This window comes from Phoxinus phoxinus (genome assembly GCF_949152265.1).
Source record: "Phoxinus phoxinus genome assembly, chromosome: 1".
Taxonomy (NCBI): domain Eukaryota; kingdom Metazoa; phylum Chordata; class Actinopteri; order Cypriniformes; family Leuciscidae; genus Phoxinus; species Phoxinus phoxinus.
The window spans coordinates 9,563,174-9,579,804 of NC_136876.1; the positions used below are offsets into that span (position 1 = coordinate 9,563,174).

The 16,631-nt window shown below is 44.9% G+C and overlaps 2 protein-coding genes across 2 annotated transcripts; one reads left to right on the top strand and one right to left on the bottom strand.

The window, feature by feature from the left end:
* Positions 1-765: 765 nt before the first annotated feature.
* On the top strand, positions 766-4,335 carry LOC307009831 (uncharacterized protein; the record flags this gene model as incomplete). Its single annotated transcript, XM_079633955.1, has 4 exons — positions 766-1,175; positions 1,395-1,515; positions 3,040-3,165; positions 3,741-4,335. 4 exons carry the CDS (start codon positions 766-768, stop codon positions 4,245-4,247), a joined length of 1,164 nt encoding a protein of 387 aa, XP_079490081.1. The 3' UTR covers positions 4,248-4,335.
* Positions 4,336-4,493: 158 nt separating this feature from the next.
* On the bottom strand, positions 4,494-14,262 carry LOC307008465 (uncharacterized protein). Its single transcript, XM_079631256.1, has 6 exons — positions 14,252-14,262; positions 13,945-14,049; positions 5,626-5,825; positions 5,359-5,523; positions 4,975-5,219; positions 4,494-4,866 (listed from the first exon to the last, which is right to left on the bottom strand). Exons 3-6 carry the CDS (start codon positions 5,772-5,774, stop codon positions 4,823-4,825), a joined length of 603 nt encoding a protein of 200 aa, XP_079487382.1. The 5' UTR covers positions 5,775-5,825; positions 13,945-14,049; positions 14,252-14,262; the 3' UTR covers positions 4,494-4,822.
* Positions 14,263-16,631: the final 2,369 nt, after the last annotated feature.

Consider the following 16,631-nt stretch of genomic DNA (forward strand, 5'->3'; position numbering starts at 1 on the left):
AGGGAGAGGGAGAGGGAGAGGGAGAGGAAGAGGGCTGTAACGGTCACCAGCTGGAGTGCCCTTGAGAGCCACCTGAGGGCACTCCACATCAAGACTATTATCATTCACTCACAGACTACATCTCCCATCATTCTCTGCCCGGACTCATCATCACTTGTCACTGATCACATTCACCTGTACCTCATTCACTGAATGCATTTCACCTGTGTCTCATCCTGTTAGTCTGTCTATTTATACCTTGTTCATTCATTTACTCACTGCGAAGTCTTGTCTAGTGTTTCACTGCAATTCCGAGCGTTTTCCCTGGTTTTTGTCATTTGGTTTTTGGATATCATCCTCTGGTCCCTGGATTACTCTCTTGCCTCTGGTCCCTGGATTACTCTCTTGCCTCTGGTCCCTGCCTGTTTTGTTTGTTTGTTTGTTTCTTTGTTTGACTGCCTGTCTGTGTATGACCCTTGCCTATTCATTGGATTACGCCTCTGGATTGCCCCATACAATAAAGCTGCGTTTGGATCTAAAACCTCGTCTCGGAGCAGTTCATAACAGAAGACTTCGCCAACACAGATCCAGCAGCTGAGAAGAACCCACCCAAAGATGAATCCAGCAGCACAGATTATGTGTCTCCGTCAAGGAGATCGACCCATAGAGAACTATGTAGTGGACTTTTTTGGAACTTGCCCCTCTGACTTGCATGGATAAGGTATGTTTAATGATATGGTATGTCTAATTTTTCGTGGAGGACTATCAGAGCCACTTAGCTACCTTATGCCAGGGCATGACCCTAATGGGACTCTTAAACAGTATATTGACTTGGCCCTTTCCTTGAGCGGTTCGTCATTTACTGTGGGCTTTGTGGAGGAAGAACCCCGCAAAGTCAGGAGAAACTCTAAGCTTGAGGATCCTCACGTCATGCCACCCATCAGGCCCATCACCGGCTCAGTCTCCAGCTTGATGGACCCACCGCTCATGTCAGCACGGAGGGCCAAGAAGATTGGCCAAACGAGGTCTCGTCCTGCCAAAACCACCGTTCCAGAGACGGTTCACGTCCAGCCTGCCCAGCCAGAGACGGTTCACGTCGTGCCTGCCCAGCCTGAGACGATTCGCATCGTGCCTGCCCAGCCTGAGACGATTCACGCCTCTCCAGCCGAGCCTGCACTCCCTTCACCTCTGGACCGGTACTGCTCAGAGCCCTCTTCGCCGCTGGTCCCGTCCAGTCCAGAGCCGCCTTCGCCGCTGGTCCTGTCCAGCCCAGAGCCGCCTTCGCCGCTGGTCCTGTCCAGCCCAGAGTCGCCTTCGCCGCTGGTCCTGTCCAGCCCTGCCGAGCCTGCGCTCCACGTCAGCCCTGCCGAGCCTGCGCTCCACGTCAGCCCTGCCGAGCCTGCGCTCCACGTCAGCCCTGCCGAGCCTGCGCTCCATGTCAGCTCCGCCAAGTCAGTGTCTCAGGACAAGATGGTCTCCGTTGAGCCAGTGTCTCAGGACGAGATGGTCTACGCTGAGCCAGAGCCAGAGCTTCACGTCAGTCCTGCCGAGCCAGAGGCAGAGCTTCACGTCAGTCCTGCCGAGCCAGAGCCAGAGCTTCACGTCAGTCCTGCCGAGCCAGAGCCAGAGCTTCATGTCAGTCCTCCCAAGCCAGAGTCAGAGCTTCACGTCAGTCCTGCCAAGCCAGAGCCAGAGCTTCACGTCAGTCCTGCCGAGCTAGAGCTTCACGTCACGTCTGCCCAGTCAGAGGCCGATCCAGAGTCTCGTCCCGCCGAGACTGAATCTGTGCTTGAGCCTGAACCTGAATCTCTTCCTCTTTCTGAGCCTGTGTCTTCGGACAAGGTGGCCGACTCCACGCCTGTGTCTTCGGACAAGATGGCCGACTCCACGCCTGTGTCTTCGGACAAGATGGCCGACTCCACGCCTGTGTCTTCGGACAAGATGGCCGACTCCACGCCTGTGTCTTCGGACAAGATGGCCGACTCCACGCCTGTGTCTTCGGACAAGATGGCCATCGCATCCCCGGAGCCCGTTCCTGAGCCGGTGTCTGTTCCTGAGCCGGTGTCTGTTCCTGTTCCGTGGTCTCCCGAAGGGTCGTCTCCGCACCGGCCGCCCGAGGGGCCTTCACCGCCGTGGCCACCCGAAGGTCCTACTGCTCCGCCGTGGTCACGTCCTGCTCCGCCCTGGTCGCCTGCACAGCCGACTCCGCCCTGGTCGCCTGCACAGCCGGCTCCGCCCTGGTCGCCTGCACAGCCAGCTCCGCCCTGGTCGCCTGCACAGCCGGATCCGCCCTGGTCACCTGCACAGCCTGCTCCGCCCTGGTCGCCTGCACAGCCTCCTCCGCCCTGGTCGCCTGCACAGCCGGCTCCGCCCTGGTCGCCTGCACAGCCTGCTCCGCCCTGGTCGCCTGCACAGCCTGCTCCAGGCCCTCTTCCGCTCCACGGGCCTGGCCCTCCATCCCGCCCCCGGGTCTGACCCCCGCTCCACCTCCCTCCTGGACAGTTTTTGGAGCGTCTGGAATCCGCTCCTTAAAGTGGGGGCTATGTAACGGTCACCAGCTGGAGTGCCCTTGAGAGCCACCTGAGGGCACTCCACATCAAGACTATTATCATTCACTCACAGACTACATCTCCCATCATTCTCTGCCCGGACTCATCATCACTTGTCACTGATCACATTCACCTGTACCTCATTCACTGAATGCATTTCACCTGTGTCTCATCCTGTTAGTCTGTCTATTTATACCTTGTTCATTCATTTACTCACTGCGAAGTCTTGTCTAGTGTTTCACTGCAATTCCGAGCGTTTTCCCTGGTTTTTGTCATTTGGTTTTTGGATATCATCCTCTGGTCCCTGGATTACTCTCTTGCCTCTGGTCCCTGGATTACTCTCTTGCCTCAGGTCCCTGCCTGTTTTGTTTGTTTGTTTGTTTCTTTGTTTGACTGCCTGTCTGTGTATGACCCTTGCCTATTCATTGGATTATGCCTCTGGATTGCCCCATACAATAAAGCTGCGTTTGGATCTAAAACCTCGTCTCGGAGCAGTTCATAACAAGGGCAGAGAGGCAGAGGTGTTGGAGGTGCAGTCAGGGAAAGGAGAGGCAGAGGACCTACCCGGAGTGATGGCTCATTACAGGAAAATGAAAGAGTGGAAGCCCTCCAAAGGGACCGGAGAGCTGTTACAGAGGTTTGTATTTATAAAGTTATTTTAACGTTATTATATTCCAACCTGTTTGCACTTTATGTCAAAAACCCCAGCACACAGTGATAACGTTATTTACATAGCAGCTCTGTGCACATGTACCCCTGGTACAGTAACGTTATTTAGTAACAAAATGTTTTCAAAGTGTAACCTGTCATTTACTGGGCAACAATGATTATATGAAGCCATATTATACAAGTTGAGCAAACATTGTCCAGCCTGCAAACCCTAATATGCAGTACCATATTGCCAACATAATGTAATGCAACTTAAAAAGCCATATTTTATCAGAATCAGAAATTCTTTATTGATACTTGAGGGGAAATTCTTGGTCACATTTACTAAGATTGCATGTCAAGATACTAAGGAAAATAAATAACTATATAAAGTAGGTAAGTTGATATAATTAAATTTAATAATAGTAATAATGAGTACTGGTATAGTTCATTTTGAGTGGATACAATCTTTAAAAAACAATGTATCGAGACCAAGAGTAACCAGAGTATTGAAGCAGAGAATATTGCATATTGAGTATTTTTCCCTTTGTCCTCTTTCTTCAGAGACTTCTTCAGGAGATGACCCTCGAAGAACACAGAGAGCTCTCCACACTTCTGCTGGAGAGGCAGCCAGGCCTGGTCTTTGATGCCTTGATGATGCATCAGCGCAGACATGGTGCACCACCTTCTGCCGGAGTGCCAGGAGTACCTTGGTGTACTTGTGGTAACTGTAGGGAAATGGCTACGGACCAGGAGAGGAAATGCTGTGGCCAGGATCAAGTTAACTGTGTGAGCCTACTGCCCCACTTCTCCCAGTACTGCCTTGAAGAAGGCTTTATTCGCATTCACAGGCAGTACCGGGAGGACATTATGGCATTAAGCAACATCAGGGAGCCTGGGTATGACAACAGAGAGTACCGCTATGGTGCCTATAGACACTTCATATATTGGCAACATGGAGCATTAGGCCATAGAAACCGACTTGTCATCCCCAGTTGTTGTGTTTGGAGGATCAGGGACAAGTTCCCTGATCCTCAAGGACACTACACTGGATTTATTCCTGGACTGTGAATTTTCTTCTAGGCTCTCTGGCATGTTCATACAGTTTCACACAAGTACTCACAAATCTGCCTCAGGATCATCAAGGCTTCAAACAAATGTACATAGTTAACATTTTATTTATTATTAGAAAACTATATATTTATTAATATTTTGCCCCTCTTTATTTAAAATTGATGTTTGTTTTATAGATATATATTTTGTTATAGTTGTTCAACTACAGTTCTATGGTATTTAAAAAATAAAAGTTATGAAATAGAAGGATATGGTGTTTTTATTTACATTATATACATTTGAACATGTGTTTAGAAAAATATGACAATTTTAAACTTTGACAAAACATTTTCAATAACAATTTTAGTTATTTATACTTACATAATAGGTGATAGCTGTAGCCTTACTTATCATTACTGTTCAAAATTGTAAACTTTAATTTAGGCTACCTACAGAAAATAATATGCGCCGGTCACAGTGTACTTAGCAGAATAAGATGAAACTAGTTGCAAGCTTTGACTTTGTCAGTGAACTGAAGTTCTTTCCTTCGTGATCCTGCCTGACAAGTACCAGGCCACATGCAAGCTGATCTCCTATGTGGATCTTTCCACATCGGATGCTGGTTGGAATAACGGTCCTGTTGAAGACAGTGCCATCAAACATAGTTACAGACTATATTGTAATGTAAATATCATTCAAAGACATGTAATATGGTACAACATATTCAACAAATTGTGTAACTTACCTAGACCTCTTCTGACTTGTCTCTGCCACAAGTCTGTTGTGGCTGGTGCAGGTACGGGGGGCACCAAACCAAGCTGTCTGGGGTCATCTGGTCGAAGGCTCCTCCTTCTAGGCATCCCCACTCTGCTTGTGAGTCTGTTATTCACAATCCTTTCTTGTACCTCGGAAATGTATCCGTAGGTTTTTTCAGATTTCAAGGCATATACACTGTATCTTCTAGCGTTCTTCTTATACAATCTTTTAAAACTGGAATTAGACAATTTAAAACCATCGGTTTTTAAGTACAACAAGAGACAACCTTGAGTGTTAAGACAATCAATTGCATATAAAACATTTGCTGAATATTGTACTATGAATGTGAATATTATATAATTGTAAAACGTACATCTCTTTGCCATCCAACGTTTTCATTGTTGGTCGGTTCAGGTGAAAATTGTTGTCCAAAGCAGCAAGCAGAACTCTTGTCTCGTAAACTGGTGGGCTGAAAGCATAGCGCTTGCTTGCATACATCAGGATATGGTTGTTGAAAGACTCTAGGTCTGCAGTCGATCTAATAGAACAAACAAACAAATAAAATACTTCTGTGTACATGAGAAGTAAGCACAAATATTATTAATATATATATCAGTGTGAAAAAGTATAGCCACACTACCTGAATCGCAGATATTTGTGAACATCTTTCAGCCACCTCTTATTGAGAACTATATCCACTAAAGCTTTGTGGCACTGGGAGTCTCTCTGGATCCACATCTTTCCCCGCATTTGCTCCGATTCAAGGTGCCCGTGTTTGCAGCTTCCCATAGTCCAGGTGTGAATGTTGCAGACATGGTGAAGGATGCCTACCCATAATGCCTGAAAAACATAAAAATGCACTAAAAATATGTCCTTAATATAGCAATTAATGAAAATACTCAAAGATATAATGAAATTGTGTGCTTATGTAACCGGTCTGCAACTGACCGCTGTTACGTTACTGTCTCTGCGTTGTGTAATAGAAGGACCAGGACACTGTTACTGCGGTTCACCAGACCAGGGATGTTTATTAACAGTCGCTCACGCCCAACATGGACTTATCACCATCTGTGGATCAACATCAATAAAGATGACAAACTGCTTGTGAAGATCTCATCATTACATCACCTCTCTCCACCGCATGCAATGCAAACTCAATTAACAATCAAAAATAATACACATAACATTGAAAGATGTGAAATACCTGTGGATCAACATCAATAAAGATGACAAACTGCTTGTGAAGATCTCATCATTACATCACCTATATGATACAACACTAGTTAGTTGATTAATGACTCAAAGCCCTGTTAATGCATATCATACGGCCCACACAATATATCTTCACATTATTGATCCACTCACACATATAACATGCAATAAAACACAATACACAGTCTCTGTACTGTTCACAAAGGGATATCAACTCAATTAACATACTTTACAAACTTAATTCGCTCATAGATTGAAGAGCACTGAAAAACGCTTACCTCTCTCCACCGCATGCAATGCAAACTGAAGAGAGGCGCGCGCACACTTCAAAATGGCACCACAACAGCGGCAGAAGAAAATATCAAAATAAAAGTCTCTGGAGAATAAATAGCAAAAATCAACATATATTGCTCAGAGAAAAACGGAAATAAATCAGTAATAAAATAATAAGGATTTTAGTGAAAAAGCAACAATACATTAAACTTGTATTGTACTTATTATAACTCGTTACATTCACCCCTTCCGGATTTCACTTAAATCCATACTGAATGATCCAAATAAAATAACAACTGGTACAGGTCTGCAATGAAACAGTCATTAGTTCAACTTGTGAGTTACCCACTAATAGGTCAAGAAAAATCTCAGGGTGATCAAATCTAAGATTATCTTGGAACACTACGGTGCCTTGTACACCATAATATAACCTGACCCTTGTGTTTCACATTTGAAATCAAAATGTCTTCACATCATACAAAATCAAAACACATTAGAATACTCTTCAAAACAAAGAAAGGAATGACCCAGTTCTCTTTTTCAGATTACTTCCTACCCCTTGAAGATAAAAGGGTTTCTGAACCATTGACTCAATTAATCTGTTCACTTTTTTAACGACTCTACCTGCCCGTGTCCTAACACCCTGAACGTCAGTGACTGGAACTTGGGTATCAGTGTCAGTTTGAGAGTCAATAAGAACTTGGGCTTGTATGTCTGTGTCACAGTCAATGTTGACATCAAGAGATGATGGGCTGGATTGAACTCTACTCTGAGGGAGATCTCTGCTACCACTCTCTTCAATTTGTGACTGGTCACTGGACTCTTTTCCTTTCAAACTGAAATGGTCTGTTCCCACAGCTTCCTCATCATCAGAATCGGGAACTACAGGACTTTCAGAGTCTACGTTCACCCATCTTCTGGTTCTCTCCTCCAGATCTGTTGGTTCGAAGTCGTCCGCACAGGACTCACTTCTGTCGCTACGTGACTCACACTCTGAATCTTCCGCAGAGAGCAGAATGCTTTCCTCCTCATCAGGCGATTCAACAGGTAGGAAACTAATGTCTAGAAGCAGGTTCCGGTGCACAATCTTCACATTTCCATTCCCATCTTCTAGCTTGTAAATGTGCTTCTGCAGGTTCCTGTCTATTACAGTGTACACGACAGGGTCCCATTTATCCGCTAGTTTCCTCTTGCCTCTTTCTCCTTTATTCGCCATCAACACACGGTCCCCAACATTGAGACATGTCCCTCTGACTTTTTTGTTGTAACCTTTTGCCTGTTTCCTCTGCTCTTTTTCAGAATGTCGCTGCGCAATCTCAGCCGCCTCATGGAGGTATGACATCAACGATTTCAGGTAAGTACCATGATCAACAACCACGGGGTCATGTAGCACCTGTCTGAACATGACATCCACTGGCAGCCTTGGGACACGACCAAACATAAGCTGAAATGGAGCATACCCAGTTGTCTCATGGACTGTAGCGTTGTAGGCAAAAGTCAGCGTTTGTATTTGCTCTGGCCATTTGTGCTTTTCTTTCAGAGGCAGGGTTCGGAGCATACTCCCTAAGGTCCGATTAAACCTCTCTACTCCTCCGTTTCCCATGGGGTGGTACGAAGTGGTGTGAGATTTGGCAACTCCTGATAGTTTCAACAACTCTCTTATAAGGGCACTCTCGAAGTTGGCTCCTTGGTCTGTGTGGATGCGGCTCGGGAATCCGTACACACAGAATACACGATCCCACAGCTTCCTTGCGACTTGTTTTGCAGACTGATTTGCGCAAGGGAAGGCATGAGCCAACTTCGTGAAATGGTCCGTCACAACGAGCACATCCACAGAGCGTTTTTTCCCATCCTCCGCAGACCAGAAGTCCAGGCATACCAGCTCCATGGGCATAGAGGTCTTAATACTTTCAAGAGGGGCCCGCGCAGATGGTTCGGGAGCCTTGGCCAGGATGCATCTTTGACAGCACTTGATGTATTCACACACATCGTTTCCCATTCCTGGCCAGAAGAAACGTTGGCGGGCTAGATGAATGGTTCTGGCTTGGCCCTGATGACCCGCAAGATCATGTACACCCTTTAAAGCCTGCCCCTTGAGGCTAGAAGGTAAGACCAGCTGATACCGCTTCTGTTTACTGTGTGGATCTTGTGTGACTCTGTACATTATTCCATCCTTGAGTTTTAATTTGTCCCAATGCCTGAGAAGAGATAGGGTTCTGGAACTCATGTTGGCCTTCTCTCGCCTCGATGGTTGACGCTTCAAGTTTACAAAGAATGTCACTCTTGAAATTACTGAATCAGCCTCTTGCATTTCACGAATTTCATCCGCAGCGATCGTAGGAAGGGTGTCAATACCAGCAGGTATTAAATCTGGGTAAGACTGAATTAGCTGCACAGCTCTTGCTTGAGATGTTTCTTCCCACTGATCATGTAAACTTAAACAGGCTTTGATAGTGGCACTGTCAGAGGGTAAGGCAAGACAGGACTGGAAGCAGATCTGCAGATTCTGAGCTCCTTGACGAAAGGCATCTCGAACTCCATCTCCATCAACTGCTTCAGCCTCCACAAGCAAATCATGATATGGCTCCTTCATTAGCCTGCTGCTCACGGTCTTGACAAAAGGGTCTCTACTTAGAGCATCCGCCACCACGTTTTTCTTCCCGGCTATATGCTTCAGTTCAAAGGTGTAAGCTGCCAGTTTGGACACCCAACGTTGCTCACATGCCGCGAGTTTTGCCTTGGACATGATGTACGTGAGCGGATTGTTGTCTGTCCATACGGTGAATGTCTGACCTTTCAACCAATGGCTAAACTTCTCGCACACGCTCCATTTGAGTGCCAGAAACTCGAGCTTATGAACTGGATAGTTCCTCTGTGATTTGCTCAGAGTCTTGCTTGCAAATGCGATTGGACGAGCTCGCTCTTCACCCGCAGGCACTTGGGATAATACAGCCCCCAGTCCGTCCAGTGAGGCATCAATCGCCAAGATCAGAGGCAGAGTAAAGTCAGGGTGGGCTAGAACAGCACTTTGAAGCAGACTCTCTTTAAGACAACATAATGCGCTATCACATTCTGAAGTCCAATCCGTGGGCTTGAGCTTCCTGTAAATTCCCCTTTGAATGTCTCCCTTGGTGCCTCTTTTCCTCCTCTGCCCACCCGTAAGGGCAAAAAGCGGTTTTGCCAAAGTAGAACATCCAGGAATGAAGTGTTGGTAATATAAGATCATACCAAGAACTGATTTGATCCTCTGCACTGATGGAGTACATTTATCATCTTCCATAAGATCTGCCTTAGTAAGCTTCGAGATGACCTCGACTTTGGCAGGATCTACTGAAACTCCATCCCTGTCGATGATGTGACCCAGGAATTTTACAGAGGATTTCAGTAGATGGCACTTCTTAGGGCTCAGCTTAAGATTGTACTGCCTCAGACGACTGAACACGACCTCCAGTCTTTCCAGCGCTTCCTGCTCATTCGGAGCGAACACCAACAGGTCATCAAGATAACACAACAAGCTGCTGAAGTTTAAGTCTCCGAAGATGCTTACCATCATCCGCATAAAAGAGGCTGGACTGTTGCATAGTCCTTGCGGCATCCTATTATACTCGTGCAGCCCTACAGGAGTCGTGAATGCAGTGTATTTCTTGTCCTCTTCAGCCATGGGGATGTTATAAAACCCTGATGTCAGGTCCATGGTGCTGAAGAGTGTGTTTCCGCCCAGAGCAGCTAAGCAGTCAGCCTGGTGTGGAAGTGGGTGTGCATCCTTTATTGTTCTGGCATTTAACCATCGGAAATCTGTGCATAGCCTCAGACTGCCATCCTTCTTCCACACCAGGACTAACGGAGAAGCATACTCACTCACAGACTTCCTAATTATCCCTTGTTCTTCCATCTGGGACAAAACCTGCCGCAACTTTTGGTAGTGTGCAGGCGGCACTCTACGATAAGGGAGTCTGAATGGACGCTCATCCATTAGTCGTATGCGATGAACAAAACCCTTCACTTCTCCACAGTCCAATGCATGCTTAGAAAACACGTCGTTGTATCTCTCTAGCAACTGCACTAACTTCTCCTCCGTCACTTGGCTGACAGAAACAGACTCAATGTCGAGATCAACGAGACCAACCGTTTCCAATCTCTGTTTGAAATCAGCTGACAATCTAGGGGACTGCTGACTCTCCTCCGCGGGCACTTCAGCTCGACTCAGCCCCTGGAAAAGTTCAAAATCTTCCATGGCAACACATGGGAACACATCTGCTAATTTGCGATTCCTCTTAAGGGTGACTGGCTTATCAGAGAAGTTAGTGACTTTTACAGGAACCCAGCGATCACCCCATAATGGCGTTACCACCCGCCCGACCATAATGTCTCTTGACACAGACCTTGAATTTGTAGGTTCCACTACCACTGTGCTCCCGGGTGACATAGGGGCATTCTTTGGCAGCTTTCCCCAGACAAGATGTTCCTGCCTGGGTAAGAGAGTGACACACTGCTGTAGCTTGATTGTTCCCACCTTGTCTGGCAGCTCTGAACCCTTCCACCGACATGTGTTGGCCATTACATCCAGGAACTGTTCACATCCCGCCAGCGGCTCCACTGTATGATTAGAAACAAGTCTCCAAAAGTCACTGGTACCTTTCATGCGATGCGCAAGGAATTTTATGACATTAGTACCGATGATCAGATCATCCCGCTGGCCGGGTACAACGAGAATAGGCACTAGACAGCTCTCTCCATAAACTTTCAATTGGACCTCATACATGCATTTTGGTTTTGTAACCTTGCCACCACATCCTACTAAGATGACTTCCTCATGAAGTGGTGTAGGTGAAGGCAGTACATTCTCACTTAACATCCTCTTTTCCACTTTGTCACTAAAAGTGCAGGCCATGGAGCCTGTATCAAGCATTCCTTTTATTGAAAACACTTCATTAATACTGACTGGTGCATAGAACAAATCGTCGAATGCCTCAACTGCCTGGACATTTTGTGCTATCACTTTAGTCCCAGTGGGAGCCTGTGCGCATGCATTCTCATAAAAGTGGTGAAGATCAACACTCTCTAGGGGTTCTTCACTTATGCTCACGCATCCCCCTTCCAAACGTGAGCGATCTAGTTTAAACCTAATGGACCCCGGAATTGTGCTGGACCAGGTCTGGACCTGTCACTTGTACAATCCCTCTTACTGTGTCCAGGCTGAAAGCATGCAAAACACAGATGTTCTCGTCGACAATGTGTTACAGTAGAGTGATCATGAGATTGGCATACTCTACAGAGCTTGCTTTGGGGCTGGCGGGATGGCATTTGGACATTTTGAGAGAGTGCACGATCAAGGAGATTAATCAGAGTTCTCATACAATTGTCATCCTGTACAGTGTGTGCTTTACTGGCTCTGCTGCACTCACCTAGCTCTGAAGAGTCAACATCCTGTTCATCGTCATTGAATGTCTGAACGTGAGCGGTGACATGCCTTGTAGCAGGGTGACGCTTTGGCTTGGCTGACATCTGCTCTTTTAACTCTGTGTGGTACCGGTCAAGCTGTTCTTGGACTTCCTGTGCGGTCCACTTTTCTGGAGCTTTGAGACGGAAAACTGCAGCAAGAGTGGAATCAGGGCAGTATTTCACGAACATCATTGCAGCTTCTTGGCATGGATCTTCCATTCGTCGCCCAAGTCTCTTTAAAGCTTCTTCTGCAAGATCCACTGCTTTGTTCAAACGCACCCAGTACTCGACAGGATCCTCCCCTGCTAATGGAACAGTTCCATAGAAATCAGCCAAAGGCATACATGAGTAATTAACATCGCTAAAATGTTGTTTCAGGATGTCGATGATAACCTTTGGGTTTTCAACTGGGTTCAAAGCTGAATTACAGCGAAGAGTGACTTTGACGACATCTTTAGCTTTGCCCATCAATCTGCTTAGAATCTCTTGATGCTGCTCTGCTAATGGTATTCCTCTCTTTCTCAGATATGTGTCCATCAGCTCCTCCCACTCACGCACACCAAGCTTGTCTGATGCATCACCACGGTAGACTGGGGGCTCTTTTGCTTCGCTTTGCATAACCAATCTCACTCCAGTCAAGTTAAGTGAAGGGATGTCTGAGAATGTCTTACTGGTACCTAACCCCTGTGTCTGTGCACCCTTATTCTCTCCTCCACCATAACTAGCCTCTTTTTGAGATGCTAACATGGTTTGCCCCACTTGTTGAGCAATATGTGCTATCAAATCTTGCCAATTTGGATCTGCTATGTCTGGAACAGCTAAGGGTACAGTATCATGATCAGTCACACGTGTGGAGCTTAACACGGGAGGTGTTCTGTTCACATTACGCTGTCTTACAATTGGGGTTTCACTAAGAAATCTTCCCCTCCCAAGACCTAATCCCGTAATTGTCTCATAAGCATCAACTTCATCATCTTTTAAACTAAATGCCATGTTAACACTTTAAGATTAATTTTCAAACAGAATAAGCAATTGAAAAATATCAGAAAACGTGAGAAAAATAAATCACTTAAATGGGAAAATGCATAATTTGGTTTAAGAAATATCAAATGTCCGTTTGTATTCTCACAGTTCTTTTATCAACAAAACTGAACCTCAATGCAGCGTCCCTCGGCGACCCAACTGACGTTGATCCTGAAGCAAATCTTCTGATCCGGGTCACGGCACCAATGTAACCGGTCTGCAACTGACCGCTGTTACGTTACTGTCTCTGCGTTGTGTAATAGAAGGACCAGGACACTGTTACTGCGGTTCACCAGACCAGGGATGTTTATTAACAGTCGCTCACGCCCAACATGGACTTATCACCATCTGTGGATCAACATCAATAAAGATGACAAACTGCTTGTGAAGATCTCATCATTACATCACCTCTCTCCACCGCATGCAATGCAAACTCAATTAACAATCAAAAATAATACACATAACATTGAAAGATGTGAAATACCTGTGGATCAACATCAATAAAGATGACAAACTGCTTGTGAAGATCTCATCATTACATCACCTATATGATACAACACTAGTTAGTTGATTAATGACTCAAAGCCCTGTTAATGCATATCATACGGCCCACACAATATATCTTCACATTATTGATCCACTCACACATATAACATGCAATAAAACACAATACACAGTCTCTGTACTGTTCACAAAGGGATATCAACTCAATTAACATACTTTACAAACTTAATTCGCTCATAGATTGAAGAGCACTGAAAAACGCTTACCTCTCTCCACCGCATGCAATGCAAACTGAAGAGAGGCGCGCGCACACTTCAAAATGGCACCACAACAGCGGCAGAAGAAAATATCAAAATAAAAGTCTCTGGAGAATAAATAGCAAAAATCAACATATATTGCTCAGAGAAAAACGGAAATAAATCAGTAATAAAATAATAAGGATTTTAGTGAAAAAGCAACAATACATTAAACTTGTATTGTACTTATTATAACTCGTTACACTTACAAGAAACTCCTCACGTGTGTCGGCAGTCTTGCAACACCACCAAAAATGGTTGACTATGTCCTTAAGCCAGTTGAAGAGGATGGACTGTCCTTTTATCTTTGCTGCCTTGAAAAGAAATATTACTGTAAAATACAGGCATTCAAATATAGTCTGTGTGAAGAGTCTGACAACATCTGTTGTCTTTTTATAGTGCAATACGTCCATACTGTCATCCTTCAACTACACATAGTTCAATAACCCTGATGTACAGAATAGAAACTTTATGGGTAATAAATGTTTCACAACATGAGCCAGTTATTACACTTACTGCTGCTATTTTTTTGGCAATGTTCTTTATACTTTATACTCACAGTATACTGATAAATCGGCTTCATAATGAGATGGGATTATCAGGATCTGTCCTTCAGTGGTTCTCTTCCTATATTCATGACAGAACCTTTAAAGTTGCTGTAAACAATGTACAGTCTGATGTGTCTAATTTGTCCTGCGGAGTGGCACAAGGGTCTGTTTTGGGTCCTATTTTGTTTTTACTGTACATTTTGCCACTAGGTCAAATTATCGGTTGTTTCAAGGATGTATCATATCACTTCTACGCTGACGATGTCCAGTTGTACTGTTCTTTTAATGATGCTGAGTTCCATCGTTTATCTTTGTTCCTAGAGTGTGTGTCCTCCATTAAAGATTGGCTGGCCACTAACTACTTGCAGATAAATTCGAACAAGACTGAAACGCTGATTTTTGCGCCAGATCATAAGATCCCGTTGATCCAACAGCATCTTGGCTCTCTGGGCTCCTCTGTCAAATCCAGCATCAGAAACCTGGGGGTTGTGTTTGACCAGGCCATGTCTTTGGAGACACACTCAAAACAGCTCGTCCGAAATTGTTTTTATCATCTTAGGAACATCTCTAAAATCCGTAAAATGTTGTCAAAAAAGGATCTGGAAATGATAATTCACGCTTTTATATCAACAAGACTCGACTACTGCAACTCTGTTTACACCTATATGAATAAGTCTGCTCTGAACAAATTGCAAATTGTTCAGAATTCTGCTGCTAGACTTTTAACAGGTGCCCCTCGAAGGTCTCATATCACTCCAGTCTTGTCGGCTCTCCATTGGCTCCCTGTAAACTTCAGGATTGATTTTAAAATTTTAGTGCTCACTTTCAGAGCCTTAAATGGTCAGGCCCCACAGTACATCCTGGACCTTTTGAAGCCGTATTCCTGCGGCCGCAGTCTCCGGTCCTCTGACCAGAACCTGCTTACAGTCCCTAAGACTCGTTATAAGACCCGAGGGGATCTGTCTTTTCAGTCTGTTGCTCCCAGACTGTGGAACGCCCTGCCCTTGTCCATGCGTCTGGCAGACTCTGTTGTCTCTTTTAAAAAGGATCTGAAAACATGTTTGTTTATGAAGGCTTTTGGTTGATGGGTTTTCACTAGTGTCACTTTAATTTTACATTTGTATATTTTATATTATCTGTTTTATCTATTCTATTGTACAGCACTTTGTGATTTTATCTGTGAAAAGTGCTTTATAAATAAATTTTACTTACTTACTTACTTTGCACCATGCCACATGTCCAGACTGTGATGAATTCCAAAAGCCTTGTATTTGCCTTTGTCTGGGTCTATGAAGTGGTAAATAATGTCATGGTACTATAATATTTATATTGCTGTTATACACATGCATTCATACAATATATCACTTGAATACTTACTCATAAGGGCACCAATCTGGGCATGAGCATCTGTGCAGATCTCCACTAGCTTTATGTCTGATGTAAGCTTGTCCACAGTCTGGATGAAACCCTCCTTCTCCATGACGACAGAATTCCATGATGTTTGCCGCTTGTCTACAGTGGCAACATGAATGATCTCCTTACTCTCATTCTCCATGGCGGTGTAGCTGCAGTATTGTGCACAGTGACCAGGAGAGTCATTTCTGCCATCTGCTGAATTTAAAAAAATATATAATTCAACAGAAAAACAGTAATTGCTTGCTTCCATACTGTCATTGTTTAGTGTATTCAATAGCTTTGATACATAATACAGTATCAACTACACACCTAGGATAACAACATCTTTCCCTTGAAGCCGACAAAGAGCCTCTGTCCTTCTCTCTTCCCAGAAGTCCTTTATTGTATTGACGCAGTAAATGGAGAATGTCCTGAATGGAGAAGAAGGTGTTCCTGTTCACCATCCCCATGTTCATGAATTTGAACAGGAGGGCAACCTTTGCGTAGTTGTTGCCAGACAACAAAATGTTGGTGGACAAGAGAAAATCTCTAGCTTGCATACCAAACTTCATTGCAGGCTGTGAATTCCACCTCCACAAGCTGTGTCCATTAGGACAGATCTAAAAGTCACACAGAAAAAACATTTGCTTTTGTCATGTACAGCACTGGCTTTTGGTATAACCTTTCATTTTATACTAATTTTAAGTTGTGATATTCTGTGATTGTCTGGACTTACCCATTTGATAGTAGCTGCTGTGCCCTTGGTTGTGATGTTGATCTCAAAGGGTGCAACAGAGTCACACGGCGCACCAGTCCTCAGAAGGCCAGTGCATTGATCCACAGGCAGGATCAGAAATGTAGCCAGTTGTCTTAAGCAGTTCTCGTACACTATGGAGGCTCTGACACCTATGATGTCATCTTCACAAAGGACATTCTGTGGTTCTGGAAAAACA